The sequence below is a fragment of the Podarcis erhardii genome (genome assembly GCF_964252035.2).
Source record: "Podarcis erhardii genome assembly, chromosome: 2".
Lineage (NCBI taxonomy): Eukaryota > Metazoa > Chordata > Lepidosauria > Squamata > Lacertidae > Podarcis > Podarcis erhardii.
Window position 1 is genome coordinate 45,846,819 of NC_138498.1, and position 20,362 is coordinate 45,867,180.

Sequence of the window (20,362 nt, forward strand, 5' to 3'; positions counted from 1 at the left end):
GGGGATGGCATTCCAAAGTGCAAGGGCAATTGCAGAAAATGTCCATTTTCTGGTAAACACCCTGTGATATTCTGTAGGGTGTGTTGCCACGTGTAAAATGTCTGCAGATTTTCTAAATGATCTTACAGATCTGTAAAGAGGCAGGCAATCCTTTGGGTAACCTGGCTCCAGTTTTTTGGTGTGTTTTTTTTAATCATTGATCTGCTTTGATTTAAATAAGTATTTCCAATTTACTTTATTTTGGGTCTGACTCTGGTCTCTCTGGTCACCACAGTAGATTCAATGAAGCAAGCTCAATACTGCCAGTTAAAGAACCTATTTTCACCTGGAATAACAGCAGCTAAAAGAATCTTCCCAGGACACAGAACAGGAATTAAGCTACTACATGTGGCTGGAACTTTCCTTTTTCAAAAGGAGGATTAGAATGAAAATTATCAGATGATTTATAACAGATGATCTGCTTGCAAAAATCATTGTGCAGCATTAGCCAAAGTATTTTAGGAATATCATTTGTAGAGTCAATGAACCTCTAAAATGTGGCATATAAAGCAGCTTTGAACTGGATAGGGGGTCATGATGTACTAATTATTTGGTTACTCACACAGTGGCTTAGATGTAAATGTACAAAGTTTAAGGCATCAAATTGTGTAGCACAGCTCTCCATAAATCTCAAGTTCCAGCATTCTAGGGTTTGTAGTTGATCATAAATCCTGTTAAAATGGAAACCTATCTAGCATTAACTGTGCTGAACAGCAGTACTGAGACAACACTTGACAATGGTTAAGATTAGCAGGTGGAAGTTTGGAGGAATCTGTGTTTCAGTACATACAGTAATTCTGTAGCAGTGTAGTCCTATGGTTTCCAATGTGGCACACTTTGATACTAAGCAAGGGCACTGCCCCTCCCAATTTTCATTAAAAATGACTTTTATTGTTGCTTTCTTGTTTGCAAAGGTTGCTTGCTTTGAGACACGTTAGGTATTTTTCCTGGTTTGCGGTGTTGTGTGTGTTATTTTGTGGCGCTTCTTAGATTTCCAAATATGCCCCAGGCCCAAAATGATTTGGAACCACTGCTGTAGCCAGAGGCACCAGGTTTCGAAGTAGAATGTGTGGGTTGACTTTATGCACCTGACATCAGGACATCGGGGGAGTCAGGGGCAGAGTCAAACATGGCTCAACCCCCAGAAGATGGTGCCCCTAGCTGTAGCCCATTCCCAACACTTTAACCATGGTAGAAGGCTTAATTTATTTTTATCAAATTAAATATCAATATGTTAAAAGTGAACTCTTCCATGAAAGTAGCAACAGTGTTATTTATTTACCCTGAGATAGAAAGGTTGGCCAAATCATTACAATGAATACCACCAGTAAGAAAAGCACAGCACTTGCCTATATTTCTTCATGCAAACTGAGTATTAATTCAAAATTAACATTTCATTTTTATGTAATTTGCCATAGCAGAATTTTAAAACATCATATCATAGATAAAATGGCACACTCAAATCAAGAGAGTTTTAAATGGGAATCTGCCGCCACAAAACATTGACCAGAAGCAGTGGCAAACTTTTCCCTTTTCCTTGGAACTCAACACCAACTTATGCAAACCACTGATACTGATGAGTTGGTATTGCCCAGTGCCCACAAGCAAGTTTGGAGACAAAAAATGAACAAAATGCAGGCAAAGTTTGTGTCTCAGCATTTAGTGTGACAGCTTACAATGGACAACTAGTCAGAATTCAGAGTGAACTGGAATTCTGTATCTCTCTCTCTCTCTGTGTGAACTTGCCTTTAAAATAGGCAATAAGCAGGTTAGCAGTGAAGATGGCAATTAAATAAAAACAAATTCGAAGATAGAGCATGGCAATTTTAAATTATCCCAAAGGTGCACATACCCGTCAGGTTTTCTGAACACATACAAATATTGCTTATAAATGGGGATAATCCTGTTTGCAGCTAGTTATATAAGCTGAGCATATACATGAGTAATAAGCATGAGCTGTCAAGCCCTTAGCAAGTTACAGTTTACTATCTTGCCTTGTGTCTCATATTATCACCAAAGGGCTGGCCTCTGTTGCCCCAATGATGCAAAACAAGAACATTTTAGAAAATAATACTTTGTAACTTGTATATTACAAAGCACAACTAATGCAACTGCCTAATTTCAGTATAAATATGGCTTTGCATACTTTTGGATTAAACTGTCCACCCTCCAAAATTGGCTTGTGGGGAGTGCGGGGGTAGGGAATCCCCAGAGTAGCGCATTGAATTCACACAAAGTGTGACATTGAATTCTATCCTATAACTATGCTTTTGTAAGGTTTCACTGTACTTTTAAAACTGTTTTTAAAATGTGTTACATAATAAAAGCAAACATAATAAAGTATAGATATGATACTGCCTAAACCTTATTCTGTGATGGTTGTTCGCTCCTCTTCCTCCTCCTTTCTTTGGCGATCACTCGTAGCTGAGTAAGATTGTCTTCCATGAACACAGTCTTAACAGTGAGTCTGTAAGATTTTGGCCAGCCACAGCTAATACAAAGATAAAGAGATACCTCGATAGAACAGACTGCGGAAGCTATCATCTTTTTTAAAAAAGAGATTGATAATTTTGACATCCTTAAAGTCTGCTGGGATCTCCTCTCTCTCCCAGATTTTTTCGTGAAGTTGTTGTGTAAGTTCTATTCCGCCCACTTTGAAGACTTTGGCAGGTCCCCCATCAGGTCCACTGACTTTGTTGTTTTTCATTTGGTTAATAGCCGCACACAACTCTCCCAGAGAACCTCAGCAGCTATGGGGGAGCTGCGGTTAAGGGGATGCTGATAATGTTCTTTCCAACACAGTGCAATAGCTTCTTTATCTTTTAGAAGTGTGGTACTGTCTGTTGTGCGTAGGGGGCATATGCCATGATTTATTGGCCCAATAAATATTTATTATTTTGTGGCTTTAAAGAAACTCTGTGCATCGTGAGTGTCGGCTATGTGATGGATCTCTTGAGCTTTTTTTTTTAATCCACCAGCTGTTCTTTAGTTCTCTGGTTCTTCTTTGAACCTCAACCTTAGTGTTGGTATAGGTTTTTTCATAATGGCATAGTTTCTATCTCTTTACCAGATCTGAAAAGCCTTCCTTTTCTTGTCAAGAATGTGTTCAATCTCACTGTCATACTCATCAGACCAAGTCCTGGTGTTTATTGGTTTGGTATCCAATAGTTTGTTCACAGGCTGTAATAATGGATGTTTTTAGCTTGGTCCAGTGTTTTTCAGTGTTATCAGGGAACTCCGAAAGCAGATGGTCTTTAAGAGTCATTTGGAAGCAATCCTGCTTAATAGGATTGAAGAGCTTGAGTGTTCATTTTGCACCTTGGTTTCCTTCCTTGAAGCCTGCACTGAGGTATAATATTGATAGCCACCGTGGAACGTATTAATCGGTGATCTGTCCAGCAGTTGTTGGCACTTGTCATACCTCTGACAAAGAGCACATCATGACTGCTTGTGCCTCCATGATTTATTTATTTTGTCAAAAGAGTGTGTTGGTAATAACAAAGTTGTGTGTTGCACATATAGTCAAAAGTCAGATTCTATTCTGGTTGCTGTTGTCAATTCCTTCTTTTCCCAATAGTCCCAAGTCACAGTTCGAAATCTTGCCCAACTCTTGCATTAAAATGCATTTACCGCCCACTCATACAGATATCCCCTTTTCCTTTTCAGCCCTGGAAATAATGATAGTGCTATATTTGCAGTGCTTTAACAAAGAAAAAACAAACAAACTACAGTGAACATAAACTAATTTGAAACCATGATCGGAGATTTGGGCAATTTTGAGTAAGAATATCAGTTATGAGATAAATGTTTGCCACAGTTAAAACTAAAGGGGGGGGGGATAAGTGCACAGGAATAAGTCTGTGAGTTCTGTATCACCAAACTATGGTTCTGTGACTAGGCAGTGTTTTATCTTCGCTAGAGAGTGAAGGGTTATTCGTATTTCTATTTACTGTGACTCCAGTGTGCTCCTGTTGTTGTTTGTCTTAAACTAGGTTCACATCAATCTGCATCCTGTGGCTTTTAGAGGAATACTGCTATTTGATGTACTTTCCCTCAAACCAGCTTCCACCTGATTAAAAAATGGAAGCCGCCATTCCATTGTAGTGTGAAAATATGTATTATGATGATCAGGATGGTTTTGTGAATGCACAGATGACAGAATGTGCACAGATGAAAGTGTCACTGGGTTAGGGAATGAAATCATGGGGAGAAATCATCCCTGCCCTGATATGAACAGTTATTAAATATACCAAGAAAAAAGCAAAAAAATATGTCCAGATTCGTCGTAGAGGTCTTGAGAAATGTAGAAAATAACAGGATATATTTATCTGAAAGTCTTCAAACTTACACGACCCTTTAAAAATTAGCTGATGAAGGTGAATACATCGAAACAGGGCCCTGTCCTGGTTTCTAATCCATAACAGACTTCTGACTTCTGCTCAGTGATTGAAACTAAGACCTCCACGACGAATCTGGACTAACATGAATTTATCTTGACTCATAAACTCTTATCTCTAATTCTGTAATGAATTATTGTGTTATACATATTTTTATGAGTTTGAGTCTGTAATCTCTGTTAGAGTTTGTAATCTCTATTTGAGTTTGTAATCCTTGTCAGAATACATACTTTTGAATGGATTAGTTTTTGTTACTATTGACTATTGATTTGCGAGTAGGGACCACTCCCACTATTGAAACTTACATTGGCCTGAGTTCTTGGTGTGCTTTCCCCCTGATATGAACAGTTGCAGGAGAAATTGACTTAGAGACACAGCGGGGGTGGTGATGGTGTTGATGGTGGGGAGACAGCAATGACCTTGCAGCATTCCAAGAAACTAATGTGAACACATAGAATCTGCTTTGCCCTTTCATACTTTTTTAAAAATATTTAACAGAGAAAAAACACCAGAAAATAAGAGAACCTTATCATGCTTCCCTGTTTATTCCTTAAAGCATACAGAATGAACCTTAATGCAGAAAACAGGATAAAGATCAAGACAGGGTCAGTTTCTCCCTACTGATCTGAGCTAGTTACCCTAGGATGCTAACACACTTGCTCCGAGACCCTAAACACACTTTTTTTTTTAAGTGTATGCTTAAATGTATGCAGCAGGGAAACCTAATGTTGTTTCCTTGGAAAAGCAAAGTGTCATCAACAGTTTGATTCTCCACATTCCTCCAGTTCAAACAATGACTGAGTTTGTACATACAGTGGTACCTTGGGTTACATACGCTTCAGGTTACATACGCTTCAGGTTACACACTCTGCTAACCCAGAAATAGTGTTTCAGGTTAAGAACTTTGCTTCAGGATAAGAACAGAAATCGGGCTCCGGAGGCATGGCGGCAGCAGGAGGCCCCATTAGCTAAAGTGGTGCTTCAGGTTAAGAACAGTTTCAGGTTAAGAACAGACCTGCGGAACGAATTAAGTACTTAACCTGAGGTACCACTGTAATGCTGAACCATTCCATGGCTAAGATTGAACAAACAAGCATGTTTTCCTCCTTCCCCACCCTTCTTCTTGCTGCACTACCCAGATCTAAGCTTGTGGTTTGTCTCTCTGCAGAAGAACCATGAACAGTAAACTCAAGAACCAACTTTGGTTATAGCTGCCTTATATTGAATCCACCCAGCTCAATATTGTCCACACTAACTGCTAGCTGAAATCCCAAGTTTTCAAATAAGGGACATTAGCTCTAACTAGAGATCCTGGGGACTGAATCTGGGACCTTCTGCTTGCAAAGCAAGTTCTCTACCACTGAACTACATCCCTTCAAATCCTAAGCATAGGGCTGACAATCTTGTAAGCATGTTTAGGATTGCAGCCATCGTCACATTGTTCTTTCATGCTTCTAGAATGTGTATTATTGTGATGAAGCTGATTATATTTTAGGTGAGAAATCAAAAATCTATTCTGCTGTACTTAAAGAACTTCTGGAAAATGACAATCAATCAGCCGCATTTAAACACAAGGGGATGGAGTTGTTTGCCCTCATGTAGCTTTAAGCAACAAAAAACCTCAAAATATCAAAGATTTCAGTTCATAATGACTATTCTTTAATTATTATTTTTTTTTAAGATACATGCACGTTTCTGTTATCATTACAGAAATGTTACCTTGTGCTTTTTTCAGATAATTTCTGGTTTCTTTTCTTTTTTAAAAAATGAAAGCAATACAGCTAAGAGATAGTTATTCAGTCATTGTACATACAGAATAGATGCCTCATCACCAAAATGTCAAGTGATGCATCAAGTGTTGATGCATCATTCTGTTCTCAAAAAGTCAACCCAATTAAAAAGTTAATCAAAATGAAATCCTGCACTTCAGTGCTCTTATGATTATGAGTACCTTATCTAACACATACTCACTTCTGATTTGATGAAAAACAGTTCCCCCCCTTAAAAATAATAATTAATAATTTGCTTACTGTGTTCAGCTCTAGAGACTGGACATCATGCTTATTTATTATATTTATTAGTCAACTCATTAAAAAAAATCTCTAGACAACATGCTGATTAAAATAAAATACATTAAAATTCAGCATGGAAACCCTAAGCAACCCTAAATGTTAAAGAAAATAAGAAAAATTGAAGAAAATATAGCAAGAAGTACTATGTGCAACTACAAATACATTTAATTTCAGCCACATACACTTTCTTTCACTTAGATAGTATGGAAATTTTGGATGTTACATTACATGAAACAGACTGCGACTACCTACCACTATTTCTGTGGAGCAGTGGGAGAAACTTACTCTTGATGTTATAGTGCCACTAGCCCTAAAGCTATTATAGCTGCTCGATAAAAATGAAGGATGCAAAAGGAATCATCGTTACACAATTAAAAAGAAGTTTGCTCTAGTGCTAAAGCGGGGGGGGGGTCAAACCTCTCCTCCCTTCACGCTATTGCCCACAATCATTTATCCCAGCTACCCCTACGTACTTAAATAAAAAGGGGTGGAAGTAACTGCATATTGTAAATAGCACTATTCACACTGGATAACAAACCTGACACATTATCATTACACCTTTTAAGTTCATCCCCACTCAAATACTGAGTTCGCTTAAATGTTACACTACTAGGAAGAAGGCACCATTCCATGTCCCAACTTGTATTGTGACTGCAAAGTGTCCTGCCTTCTCTTGGGTCATGCACTACAGATGGGCATGCTGTCCCAAATGCTCCTTGGATTCATTCAGAAATAATCCAGAGTTATTGGTGGGGAGGTGTTGTGGGGGCACTGCACTGTAAAAACTCAGATTATTTTCCAAGGGTTCGGGAAAACACCCACTTGTTTTTACCAATGTACCCAAAAAACAAACAAACCAACAAATCCCTCTCTTCTTTTTAATGACCTATCCAGTGGTTGCAGAAGCAGTAGTGGCCCGTGGTGAGAGAAGGAAGGTTTTTCCTTTCCCATCTCCCTCCTCCGTCTTAGTTTCTGCAACATCCTGGGCAGCAGAGAGCATATTTGGAAGATCATGGAAGAGGTGGTTGCAACTGTGTTAACCCTAGGGAGAGCTGCTATCTCACTGTCTTCCAGGTTGCTGGTATTTCTACTGTATGATGCTCTTAGGGCTGAGTTTTCCAGGCTTTTTTCAAAGATGTAATTTAATTCTTATTGTGGCATTTTGTGTTGTTTTTAGCATATTGCACACCACTTCAGGTGCTGCTTAGAAAGTGGGGAAAGAGGTACAGCAGTAATAATACTGTCAATAGTTTAGTATATTTTAATGCTAAAGTAAACAGTATGAAATACTTTATACAAGCAAAAATGCAAAGTTTTACAGAAGTAGGTTAGAACGGACCTATGTCTCAAATAAATAATTCATACTTTCAAGCTCCCATAAAACATTTAATAGGCAATAAAGCTTAAGAGCCAGAGTTTTCAAAATTTCTCAGACCCCAAAATTGATACTAGGTTTTCAAACAAGCTTAATGCCTAGTTTGTCTCTTTCAACTGAAGTGGACAGCTTTTTCAAAGCACTCAGCACTTCAAGCTCAGATTCTTATTATGAAAAGAGTCTGGCAGAGCAAACATCCGGCTGATAGAAACTCATACAATTTTATATGACCAAAAAACACAGCTGAAATGTAAGAAATGCTTTCTACTTGCTCCAGTGGCAACAAAAGCTATAATTACACATATTCCAAGTCTTCAAGATCTTTTTTTAAAGTATTTTAAGCTTCTCCATCAATTGATCTCTGTATGACTTATTTCCTAACCATTTTCTCCTTCTCCCATCTGCTTTCTAGTATGCATTTTCTAGCTTAGGAAGTGCTGATCATTGTTTCACATTTAAATATGGCCCAGTTCAAACTAAGCCAAAATATGAAAGAGCCTTTTGCTTCTGCATCCCTTTGCTTCTTCCTTCAGCACATGCCTAAATACCAAGTTTCATCTCAGCTGAGAGATTATGTTGACAACTTCCAAACAATCCAGAATTCTAAACCAACTTCAACTTTTTACAAAGTTTGGAACCGTGATTTCCCAATAAAGATGAAACAGAAAATGATTCCTCCTTAGAGATTTCCTGGTTTAATCACACCTCATGCAATGGGGATGGCGCATCAGCAAAAGACTCGTTCGTGTCTCAGATTATTAAGAAGAAATATCATTGTCCAACAGTCTCTTCAAAGCTCCTGCTTAAATTTAAAAGTTAACTCTTCTCAAACAGATAGGGCTTGGTTGATACCAGGGAGCTGTGCCTAAGCTCTGGAGACTCCCCTTCCAAAGGAAACCCATCACACCATCTCCTTATGAGCCTTTTGCAAGTTGGAAAAAACCTTCTCTTTTAGGAAGCATTTGGACTGTGGACTGCTATATTAAGCAATTGGTCTCTGGATTTTTGTTTTGTTGTTAGTCACTTTGACCTCTTCAGAAGAAATGTCAGATAGAAATTATTCACATAAATAAGCCTGACTCCCAGAACACATCTGTCTTTCTAAAATGCCCTTCAGCCATGAGAGCCAACTCTCATTGGGCAGGCTTGCCTGCTCTGAGTGTTAAAAGGTATAAAAAAAAGTCAAACCCATAACACACACACACACACTGAAGACTTTAAAAAAACAACAACACTTATGCTTCTACAGGATATGATCTGGCTCACAGAAACTGGATTATTTGTCAGTATTTCTCTTAGTGGAATTTCCACTCACCAGTTAAAGTATTTCTGAATATTCCAACATTCTGTGACATCACAGCACACAGGGAACAGCTGGGAGAGAGGAGTTTGTAGGTGGCAGGCACCAACTTCCTAGTGAGAGCCAATTTCAAGCCAATTGTAATTTTTAATAATTTACTCTGGCTTTGTTAAATGTAAGGATTCACTCACTGTATTGTTCCAGCTTGTTCTGCATTACTCATATAACCAGAAACAGCATAATGGCATACATAAACCACAGGAAACTTATCAGATGCTTCAGCCTTAAAGTCATGTCCAACACTTAATCATGCAATTAAAGACCAGTACGATGCCCATATAATTAATACTATAATAAAAGCCATTAATGCCAGTGCAGTGTCCACACTACAGTACTTATTACCAAAGTCCTTGTGGTTATATTGCTTGTTTCCTGTGTTGTTTTTCCAATGGCTAAATGTTAATGCAAATATGTTAGAGAGGGCAAAATGTTTAAATATTTTTTTGTCTACCCACAGTATAACTATTACAATAGGAGCATCAACATCTATGTATAAGTTTAACTGTTTCAGCAGCAAATTTAATTTCCAGAATAGGCATGTTAACTTTGTAGCAGCAACAAATAGCTTGAGAGCTCATTTAAAAGAAACTTGATAGCCTCTAAATTGCTACCGAAGGGTTTGTAATGTTATTAATTGCTTAGGTACCCTTATTAAAGTTAGGATGTGGGTCAGTCCTGATAGGCAAATGGCTAACAACAGACAATTCCTATTATGGCAGTCTTCTTTCCCACTTCTTTCTGGAATCACTGGGGCTCATTTTCTTACAATGGTTCAATCTGTAATGGGTGACACAGACCCCAAATTCAGAATGAATCTGATCTTTTTATACTCTCTCAGAGAATTAAATGGGCGAAAAGACTTTATCTGAGAGGTCTCTGAAATCTCATGTCAAGTGCCCAGGGAACCACCCTGCCAACTTATTCATCCATTCCACTCTTTTCTCCAAATCTCTGCTTACCATTTTACACTTGTTCACACTGAATTGCATTTTATCACCCACTCACGCAGGTTTGGAGAGGTCCTTTCAGAGCTCTTCACAATCTCTTTTTAATGATCCTGAACAATTTAGTATCATCTGCAAACTTGGCCACCTCACCACTTACTTCAGGTTCAGAAGCACAAGTCTCAATAGTGATCTTTGCTCCACTTCAGAGAACTGTCCATTTATCCCTAGTCTTTGCTTCCTGAAACTTAGTCTATCCATGAACTACAAGAGGACCTCTCTTCTGACTCTTTGACTGCCAAGCTAGGTTTGCTAGGGAAACTGTTTCCAGTTTTCCTGGCAAACAACACAATTGAGGCTTCTGAACATGCCACCAAGACTACTGGGGTATGTCATTTGAACTCCTCCTGGTTGAATGAATTGAGCCAAATGGATTTAGAAAATACAGACACACAGCATATAGAAGCACCAAGCATGTTTGGAGGCCTTCAGAGTGTCAACTGGTGTCAACAGTCTTCTTCCCCACTATTGCAACCTAAGCTTGGGAATGCATGGGAAGAGGCAAACCAGGTGAACACTACAACGGAGGCAGTAGGTGCTGAGGCAAGTGAATTACAAGCTCAGGTGAACTTTGGAAGGAGGATGGATTCCCTATATTTGGGTGTCTTAAATACTTGTGTAGTTTAAACATACATACACATCAGTTCAACTTTGACTATCTTATATGTACACTGGAGCTTTTCTGACCTCTGCAAAGGCTTTAATCTGCATGCTGTTTATTCTAGTCCTCCCCTCCAGCTCCCTTCATATGACTCCTCAGAAGAAAATGATGATTTATACTTTGCAGATAGAAACCATTGCAATGGTCTCTAAATTTAGCAATCAGTGAAATCTGTTCATGTGGGAGCCAAGAAGATTATTCAAAAGCAACCAGCAAACCAATCACAACTTCCTGCTGGATTTGGAAACCCAGTTCTTTCTGCTCCAGAATCCAGTGGGGAAGGGGCGCTCAGAAATTCCATGGGAATCCATTGTTTGAATTCAAGCATGCAGGTTCATCTCTGAATTTTGTTTCCTGCTGAAGTTACTTAGATGATAAAAAGTTCCAAAATATTACAAGAGCTCTCTTCACTTAGTCGCAGCTGTGAAATGCACTATGGATAAATGATGCCCACCTGCATAGTTAACAGCAAACATTATCTATCCTAACATACATTTCTAGGATAATGCACTTGGCTGAACAAAATTTCTGAGCTAGGCTATATTATTTGTTATAAAATAGTAACATTAATATTTTCAATCTCAAGAGAGCTAGTGCCATTCAAGATAGAATGATAGACATAAATTATTGACAACTAGGTAGAAAGTCAACTATTCAAAAGTATTCTCAGTGGTGTAACTGCTGCCAAAAATCACTTTTTCGTTGTCAGGATTGCACAAGACATATTTGAACCTTCTTGTGTACACTGTTAGCTCACAAGGCAGAGAGGCTTAAAAAAAATGGGGTGGGGTGGGAACAGTGATGTGCATGTGTGGTAGAGTTGGAGCACACTGTCTGCAATGAACTATATTTAAAAATGGGGAGGGGCATGTTTCAAAAGAAGGTGGTGGAGAAAGGGGTGTTCTTCCTGGTGTTCAGCATTTGTTTTATCATTCCTGTTTTTAATACACTTGCTTGATATAGAAGGGGTACTAAGCCTTTGAAGTAATAAAGCTATAAATAAGGTCACAAAATGGCTTCAAACTACAAAAATTATTGCAATATGTCCCAATCTGCAGAGGAAATCACATTTTTCCAGCAATGAAATACTGCCATTTGAGTGTTGGGAAAGTGTGATTTATCGCCAACAGAAACACATGTGAGGAAAGGCAACTAGATTGTCAGTGCCAGAGTAAAAAAAAAAAGCACATTTTTATTGCTGAACAAAAATAAACTGGCAACACCCTGACAAATTAATTAAGTTCTTTTTTTTAAAAAAACAACAAAAAACACTCCTTGTCAACAAGCCTGTTTAATGGAAATGTGTGCTTGCTCTCATATGCTACTTTCACATGTCACTCAGATTGTATACTGCCATACATATATGCTTTTTTGGACGGATCTCCACTCTCTTCACTTCTGCATCAACAATTGTTCTTGTACATTCTTTACCAATATATCCAGGAATGGAGGGAGGGCAGAGGAGAGTGTGTGAGTGTGTGTGTGTGTGTGTGTGTGTGTGTGTGTGTGTGTGTGATAATCCTCATATCTTCTCAAGATATGGTTCTGCATCAGCATTTATTGACAAATTAAAGGCCAACAATGTGTTAGACCAAACGTTAGATGAACAATTAGAAGATACTACGTGACAACTATGTTCAAAAAGCCTGGGCTAAAATTTTCTAACGTTTAATAATATTGGTGTTGCTATTGACAATTGGATACTTGTAGTCAACAACCCAATTCTATGAATCACTCGGGATTGAATCTCACTGCATCCAAGGAGGCCTACTGCAGGCAAGTGGGTGTGTGTAAGGCTGCAAACATAAAACACTTGCTAGGAAAAAGTGGAGCTCACTTTTGAGTTCACATGCTAAGGATCACGCTGTAAATCTTCTGTTTTGTCACACATGCCAAGGTTTAGCTGTGCTAGACAGTAACTTGTACAACATTTTGAATATTTTACTTTAGACTTTGGGGGGCGGTGAGAGACCACTAGTTTCAATGAAATGTAAGTGAAGCTCTAAATGAAGCAAAACACCTTTGAAACTGTCACTCATGCTTTTGACCAGACAAGCCCAGTATAAAAAGGACACACACTCAATCTTGTACAGCACAAGGCTACTCATATCTACTCAGAAGCATGTCCCATTAATTTCAATGGGCTTATTCCAAAGTATTGCATTGGATCGTAGGCTTAACAATAGTGAATGACTAGGAGCTGTCCATGGTACCATGTGCTTCTCTTCCCTGCAGCCCTTACACTCTTCTGCTCTAGTTCTTGTTACCAGATTTAAGTAATTGTTAGTTGGCACCAGTTGCAATTAGGGTTAATATTAACTGAGGATTGACCTTAACTAGGATTTGAAAGTAGCTTAAAATTCTGGTAAGAGACAAACACCAGTTAGTCTAAACTAGTGTTTCCCAAACACTAAGCCTTCTATGACAAAATGTCAGAGAACAAGCTATGCAGGTCTATGCAGAATTAAGCTCCAATGAGCTCCAATGAGTTCAGTGGGAGTTATGCTCAGGCAAGTGTGTATAGGATTGCAACCTCTATTTTTTAAAATAAATCAGATCACACTACAGGAAAGCGAAGAAACTCTGTGTTGTCCTTGGCACAGGCACATACCCACCATCTCATGAAATAAGTTTGCTGACAATTTTTTTATCTTTCATCTGATTAAAAGAAGCCTTATGAGGCCAAATTCATTTTATCCAAACAGGTAGGGTTTTTTTTTTTAAAAAAGAGTATTATCTAAGTAGGACTATGAATATTGTTTTTCACACTATGTCCATTCTTCATCTGTACAGAGACCTTTTCTGATACTAAAGTTTCAACATTCAAACTTCAGGAGGACACAAAACAGACTGCATTATCTTTTTAACAAAACAGAATAGTTCCAGCCATCAGATCAGAACAGGTTCTCATTTTAACACCAGTCTTGCAGATCAGGTTTGTAAAGTATGAGACTCTTGAACAAAATAAATGTTAATATTTCCAAAAATGCATTAAAACATGGTATGTGTTACCCAGGTTAGTTTTACTAAGTAGTGGGCCGATTTCAAAAATATAATCTGCCATTTCTAGACATATAGACAAAACACTAGGAGCATGCTGGAATATGTTCACGTGACAGTGATCTAAATTCAAAGTTCAGCGCCTCTCACTAGACATATTATACTTTAGGATCACTTTCAGGAAGAAGGAATTGGAATCATGCATGGCCTCAGTGATCAGGTTCCGACATGGTACAACAAAGTCCCTGAACATGAAACATGCAAAGATTTAATATTTACACAACCATTTCTCAATACATTAGAAATTGAATTGTTCTTTCAAAGTTTGGAAGATTATGCCTATCACAAAGACACATTAATAACTTCTGAAGGAAAAGTATCACACCCTGACAATGTCACCGAGTGTTAATTCATGTCATGCTAATATGAAATAGAGCCAAATATCCCAAGCAATCATTTAAAAAAATGTAAACACAGTGCATGGGGGAGGGGTGGGAATCTGTAATTTAAACTGAACATTTTCTGTTTGAACTCTAGGTCTCACTCATTAATGAAACTGAGCTGACACAATTTCATGTCATTATAATTTGCCTGGTTATCTCATTAAAGCATAGTCTTCCATATTTTACAATGCTAAGCTACTGTGATCCTTTAACAAACACAATGGATATTAAGGTTCAATACAGTCTGCAAATGAAAACCAAAAGTTCAAAAGAAGTTAACCCTAGTGCTTCTTGTTACTTTCTTTCCTTCATTAGTGGTCTGCCGCCTGAGTAATGGATATATGATGAGGCTATCTTATAAATATATATATTTAAAAGTGTTTTAGCAACTCTAGATTAACTAGTCTTACAGATAACGCAATCACTATGCAAGAAGTTTTGTTTTAATAAAATAAAAATAATAAAAACTTGCCTCAAGTGTAGCATGCTACAATAGGGCAGTCTTCCATACAAACTTTTCAGTGTGTTTACATGGCTTCTACAACCATTTTTAAAAATGGAAGGCCAAAGATATGCAAGACAAAGTGTGACCACATTTTATGCGATCCAGGTCCCATTCCAACATATGTATACACCCATCTCTTCACCCTCTGTACTTTCATTTAATAGTATGGCTCTACACATTAGAACTGGCAATAAATTTATATGAAGCGTTCATGCAACATTTAAAAACTGCATTCATCAACCTAATTACAACTTTATGTTTGGGTGCAGAACATTCATCTCAATCCCCATGCCTCCCAATAGTAACTGAAACAATTAAACTGTCCCAAATACATGATGAAAATGTTAAAATATTCTGAACTGTTGTGCAAATCGATGTCAGCAGGGGGCGCTCCTGCATGAAGCAAAAGGAGGCCACTATTGTTCCTCTAAGTCTCTCAGTAGCACTTAACTATATGTCTGAAATGGTCTCTCCTATATACTAAGACTGTCAAAAATAATAATAATCGTACCAGTTTTTTACACACTAAAAGTCGTAGTGTTTAAAAGCCTTTTGGAATAAACTTGCAGATGTTAATCTGAAGGACAACATTTTATTTCAGTGGCTGTACAAGAGGCCTCCTAAAACTCATTCTAGTAATTCTATGGATTTCCCCAAAATACCATAGGTTACTAGCATTTTTCTTATTCAGACGTTTCGGATAAAAATAGCCCAAAATCAATAGCTTGAGAAATTATTTCACACTGCTTTCTGACATCTATGTAGAGAAGACGCAAGCACCCAATTGGGGGTGGGGGGTGGAGAGATGGCCTAATTAACTGGAGAGCTCTGGTGCACATTGGTGGTAAATGAGAAATAAAAGCGATAAAGTCAGAACCTGCATTCACAGTTACTGATTCCACAGACCCTTGTAAAACCTGGTTGGGGGGAGATGGACTGAAAGATAAATGAAATACTCACCATATTGACTTCTGACACCATGTCTATGCTGGCAATGTCTATGTTCATGCCAACAGCCACAGGGGGACCTGCAACACAAGATGGTCTGCACTGTGATCTCTCACAATTTAACTCATTCATGCAAGCAATATTCGGACTGAAGAAGGGGTGGGGCAGCAGGGCTTCATTTTAGCCACGAGTTTGCCTTGCAGCGTTTCTAGGATCGCCGTCAGCAACGGGTGCTTTATATAACACACACACACACACACACACACACACACGCACGCACACACACGCGTGTGTTAATAATAGGGTAAAGTGTCTTTAAGTGGCTGGCCGGAGATACACCCCACTAGACTTGCCGTGTGAGTTTCAACCCAGAGGCTTCTGTTCCCGCTTGCTGCACGGGCTCAGTCCGGTTAGCCTTGCAAGCAGGCGAAGCCGAGCGAGAGGGACGCTGACTCGGGATTCAAGGAGGACTTTACAGGGCTCTCGGAACCGCACGCTCCTCCGAGCCCAGTAACAGCAGAGTGCCGTCTGTACTAGCGGCTGCCACATACGTTCAGCGAGGGTCCAAGGACCCGGTTTAGCATACACAAGCACAAACGACGCGGAAACCTGCTTCCCAACGCACAGCTCACGGGGAGCAGAATGACATTTTCATCTCGCTTAGCCGAACATCCTGTACTCAAAAAAGGGAGAAATGTTTACTGTGGCCACAGGCACAGCACACCAGGCTTGGTGACACGGATGCTGGGGAAACTTAGGAGATTTGCATCTCCATAAAGCCAATTAGCCAAGCTTTAATTACGCGTTAATCAACGCACACGAGACTAAGTACTGTATGTATAGATACACAAACATACAAATATAGTCAGACACACACACACGAGATTTAAAGGACCGTGTCACGGCCGTTCTGGGCTAAGGGAAATTGGGGAACAATTGGCTTAACTTTGGGTCGAGCTTCAGAAAATGGCAACATAGATGCAGAGCAGGAGCAGCGCTCACACCACGTTGAAAACACACACACGCGTGCGCGCACACACACACATACACACAGACACACACTCCGGAGAAGGGACAGCCTGAGCGTGGAGCAGGCTTTTCTACAAAAGCAATCGAATTACCTCCGAAATCTGGCCTCAGCCGAATGTCGTAGCCTTTCAGCAGTCTATCCACGGTCTCTTTTACCAGGGACATATTGCTGGGATCATTAGCACTAAAGAAAGGGGTAAAAAGACATGAGGAGAGAGCGGTTTTCCTTGTCTCTATCTCGCAAGATGCAATCTGCACCTCCCAGTTACACAGTACAATTCAAAGTGAAGGCGAAAAAGAGAGACCCTTTGGCCACTTACCTCTGTGCACACACCACTGTTATGATTAAGGGCAACGACCAAATTCCAAAGCAACCCTTTTCCCGGACTCTCAGCATCCCTTTAGCTTTTGATATGATTTAGGGCTTCAGTGGAAGAGAAGAAGAGATCCAACTTATTCTAGCCAGTGCAGTAATTCTAATGTGGAGCGCATGCGCACGGCGTACCACAACATCAAAAGGAGCAGTGGTTGCTGCTGGAGATGGAGCAAATTTCCTTGCCAAAAAAAAAAAGAAGGAAAGGAGGAAAGAAAAAAATTAAAGGGGAAGAAGGAAATGCATTATTTAAAAAAAGAGAGTAATCCACAAAAGGATTAAGAGGTTGTTTTTTGTTGTTGTCCTTTTGAGTAAAATAACATAGACTTCAACAACCGAGGAAGTTTCAAGAGTTGCAGGTTACAGCAGTTTTGCAACCTAGTTTAAATGGAGAAATGTGCAAAATCGGATTAGGAACGGAAGGAAAAAGAGGTTAAAATGGGAATGCAAGGCGTGCACATGGGGGAGGGGGAAAAGCTAGACTTTATGCTCTTTGGAAATAGTAAATGGTGAGTGAAATCGCGGGGGGGAGGGGGCCCGAGTTAGCAATGGGTGGCTGGAAAGGGCTCAGCCTATAGCATTTGGGGGAAGGGGGGATGTGAGATGATGACGAGTTTCTTGGTAGGGGTGAGATGGTTGCCTGAGCGCCTGGAAAAGAGAGAGAGAGAGAGAGAGAGAGAGAGAGAGAGAGAGAGAGAGAGAGAGGTGGTCTTGGGGGCACAGAAATTAAGAGCGGGGGATCGCTGGATGACGTCGTGGGTCCTGCGATGCTCAGGATTCTTTACACCGGAAAAAAGTAAAAAGTAGGATCTACAGAGCCTTAACACCATGCAAAGAGGCTGAGACAAAAGGCCACGTCTTTCTTTTTTCGGTTTTTATTGTATTATTATTATTCCACCTAAGGAGATCGAGCATCTATAAGAAGGGATGGGGCAATGCGAGAAGGCGATCGTGCCTAAATGCACCACCACATCGTGCCTAAATGCACCACCACCATTCCTAGGAAAGGTGGGGTGGGGTGGGGGGCTGGAAGAGGGCAAGAGGGGAAGTTACCCGGACGAGAAGTCTAGGCTGTCAGTGACCATGCTGCTGCTGCTGCTGCTGCCGCCGCCGCCGCCGTGGTGCATTTGGCACTCACAGCCTCCTTACCTTCCCTGGTAGGAAATTGCAGAAATGCACCGCTCAGGGCTCGAATCGATGCCCGCGAAGAAAGCGCAGAGGAGCAGCGAGCTGGTTTGGGGATGCTTTGAGTGACACTTAAATCCCCAGAAGCCGAGCTAGACCCGAAAGGCTTCCTTGCAAAGATGCCTGCTGCTGCTGCTGCTGCTGCTGCTGCTGCCGCCGCCGCCGCCAGCAGCTCCTTTCCTCCTCCACCGCCGCCGCCGCCACCTCCTCCTCCTCCTCCTCCTTCTCGTCCTGCAAAAACCCACTTGGAGCCGCCGTGGATCTGTGCTGCTTCATTGAACGGATGCGGGGTGCGGGGCTGAAGTGCTCGCCTTGCCGGGGATAGCACGAGAAGCGAGGCGCGCGGGGCGGGGAAGGTTGGAATTAGGCAGAAACCCTTGGATTCCTCAATTAAGCCACGAAATCTCTAATTCGCTACAGGGGAGAGAGAAGGAGAAGGAGGAGGAGGAGAAGCAGCAGCAGCAGCAGCAGGGAGAGGAGAGGAGAACGGGGCGGAAGGGGGGGGGCGTTCCACGCCGCGGGAGGCGGAGGGGGGCGGCGGCGGCGGCAGAGAGAGGTGAACTGTGCTTGTGTAGGAGACGCCGAGAGCCTCGGGTAGCTCCTCAATAAACGTTTAGTCATTCCGCACACACAGACCGCGGCAGGCGGGTTTCCAGCCCCGGCCTCCTCCTCCTCCTCCTCCACCACCACCACCTCCCCGCCTTTTGCCTGCTGGCTGCCTCGGCTCGGCTTTTCGGGAAAGGCTGGAAGCCATTCTCCCGCACTGGGCCGTCCCCAGCCCGAAGCTGCCATTACCAGCACACAACAGACACAAGACATCAGAGCAAGGCGCCTCTCGGCTGCCCCGGAATGAACACAGCGGGGTCGTTTTCCTCAGGGAAGGCCTGTCCCGTTTCAGGAGCCCAGGCCTGGCTGGAAGGGGCGGGGAGCGGGCGTGAGGCGGTGGCGGGGGGACGTGGCGGGAAGAAGAGCGGCGGCGGCGGCGGCGGCAGCCAGGCTCTCTGGATTGAGCCCGTCTAGCTGCTGCACTGCCTTGCCCAGCGCCTGTCAACCGCAGAGGCGGCCTGAGGAGACCGGCTACCGCAGCGCTCAGCGGGAGAAGGGGAGGCGGCTCCCCCCCCCTCTCTCTCTCTCGGCTGAGGCGCTTCACCTGAGGCGCTGGGCTGCTCCAGAGCGGAGGCCGCAGGCGGGAAGAAGCGGCCTCGCGTGGCGCCACACAGTCCTGCCCGCCCACCGCTGCTGAATGCCAAGGCGGCGGGCGGAAAGGGGGGGGGGCGCAAAATGTCCGCGTGAGGCAAGAGAACTCCCCGCGTTTCTGCATAGCGGGGTGGGTGGGTGGGTGAGGTGCCCCCAGGCGGGCGGAAGCAGCGAGGAACATGGTGGGAGCTCAGGTGGGAGCACGGCAGCCCCCGCAGAGCCAAGAGAGAGAGAGACTCGGCGTCTTCCACACTGGGAAGCACATTTTTTTTTTTTTTTTACCTCAGGTCCTGTCCCAGAGGGTACGGGGAGCCCGCTTTAAACGGAGGCTTTTTATTTGGACTCCACAACCGCCTCTTATGGTGGCGCAAGTGTCGAGCGGGAAGGCTCTCCGGGGTCTCTCCGGCGCAGTCCGTCCGTCACACACGCGCCCAATGCAGTAGCGCCCACTCCTTTGGCAGCGGAGCTCCGGAGTCTGCGAATGACCTGAGACTGGAACTCCCATGACTTGGAAGACAGTCCCCTTGCGATGCAAACAAAACAAAACAGCAGTTGGAATGGAATCATAGAATTGGAGGATCATGGCCACACTTGGCCCTCCAGCTGTTAGCAGGACCAGTGGTCAGGGATGATGGGAATTGTAGTCCCCAAACAGCTGGAGGGCCAAGTTTGGCCATCACTAGTCCAACCCTCTGCAATGCAGGAATCTTTCGCCCAGTGGGAGGCTCGCCCCCACAAACCCTCAGATTAAGAGCCTCCTGCTCTACTGACTGA

The 20,362-nt window shown here is 41.9% G+C and overlaps 1 protein-coding gene across 7 annotated transcripts in view; it reads right to left on the reverse strand.

Moving 5' to 3' along the window:
* The window catches only part of GABRB2 (gamma-aminobutyric acid type A receptor subunit beta2), a 108,714-nt gene extending 89,841 nt beyond the window's left edge, over positions 1 to 18,873 (reverse strand). For 2 of the 7 annotated variants that reach the window (XM_081846430.1, XM_081846426.1), the window contains exons 1-4: positions 18,356 to 18,873; positions 17,154 to 17,387; positions 16,926 to 17,017; positions 15,817 to 15,884 (exon numbers count right to left, since the gene is read on the reverse strand). In XM_081846430.1, the coding sequence (XP_081702556.1) occupies positions 15,817 to 15,884; positions 16,926 to 17,017; positions 17,154 to 17,230 (237 nt within the window). In that variant the 5' untranslated portion in view covers positions 17,231 to 17,387; positions 18,356 to 18,873. Of the gene's footprint in view, positions 1 to 15,816; positions 15,885 to 16,925; positions 17,018 to 17,153; positions 17,388 to 18,259 lie in introns of all 7 variants that reach the window. The other 5 variants (XM_081846432.1, XM_081846431.1, XM_081846428.1 and 2 more) reach the window with 4 other exon arrangements.
* Positions 18,874 to 20,362: the final 1,489 nt, after the last annotated feature.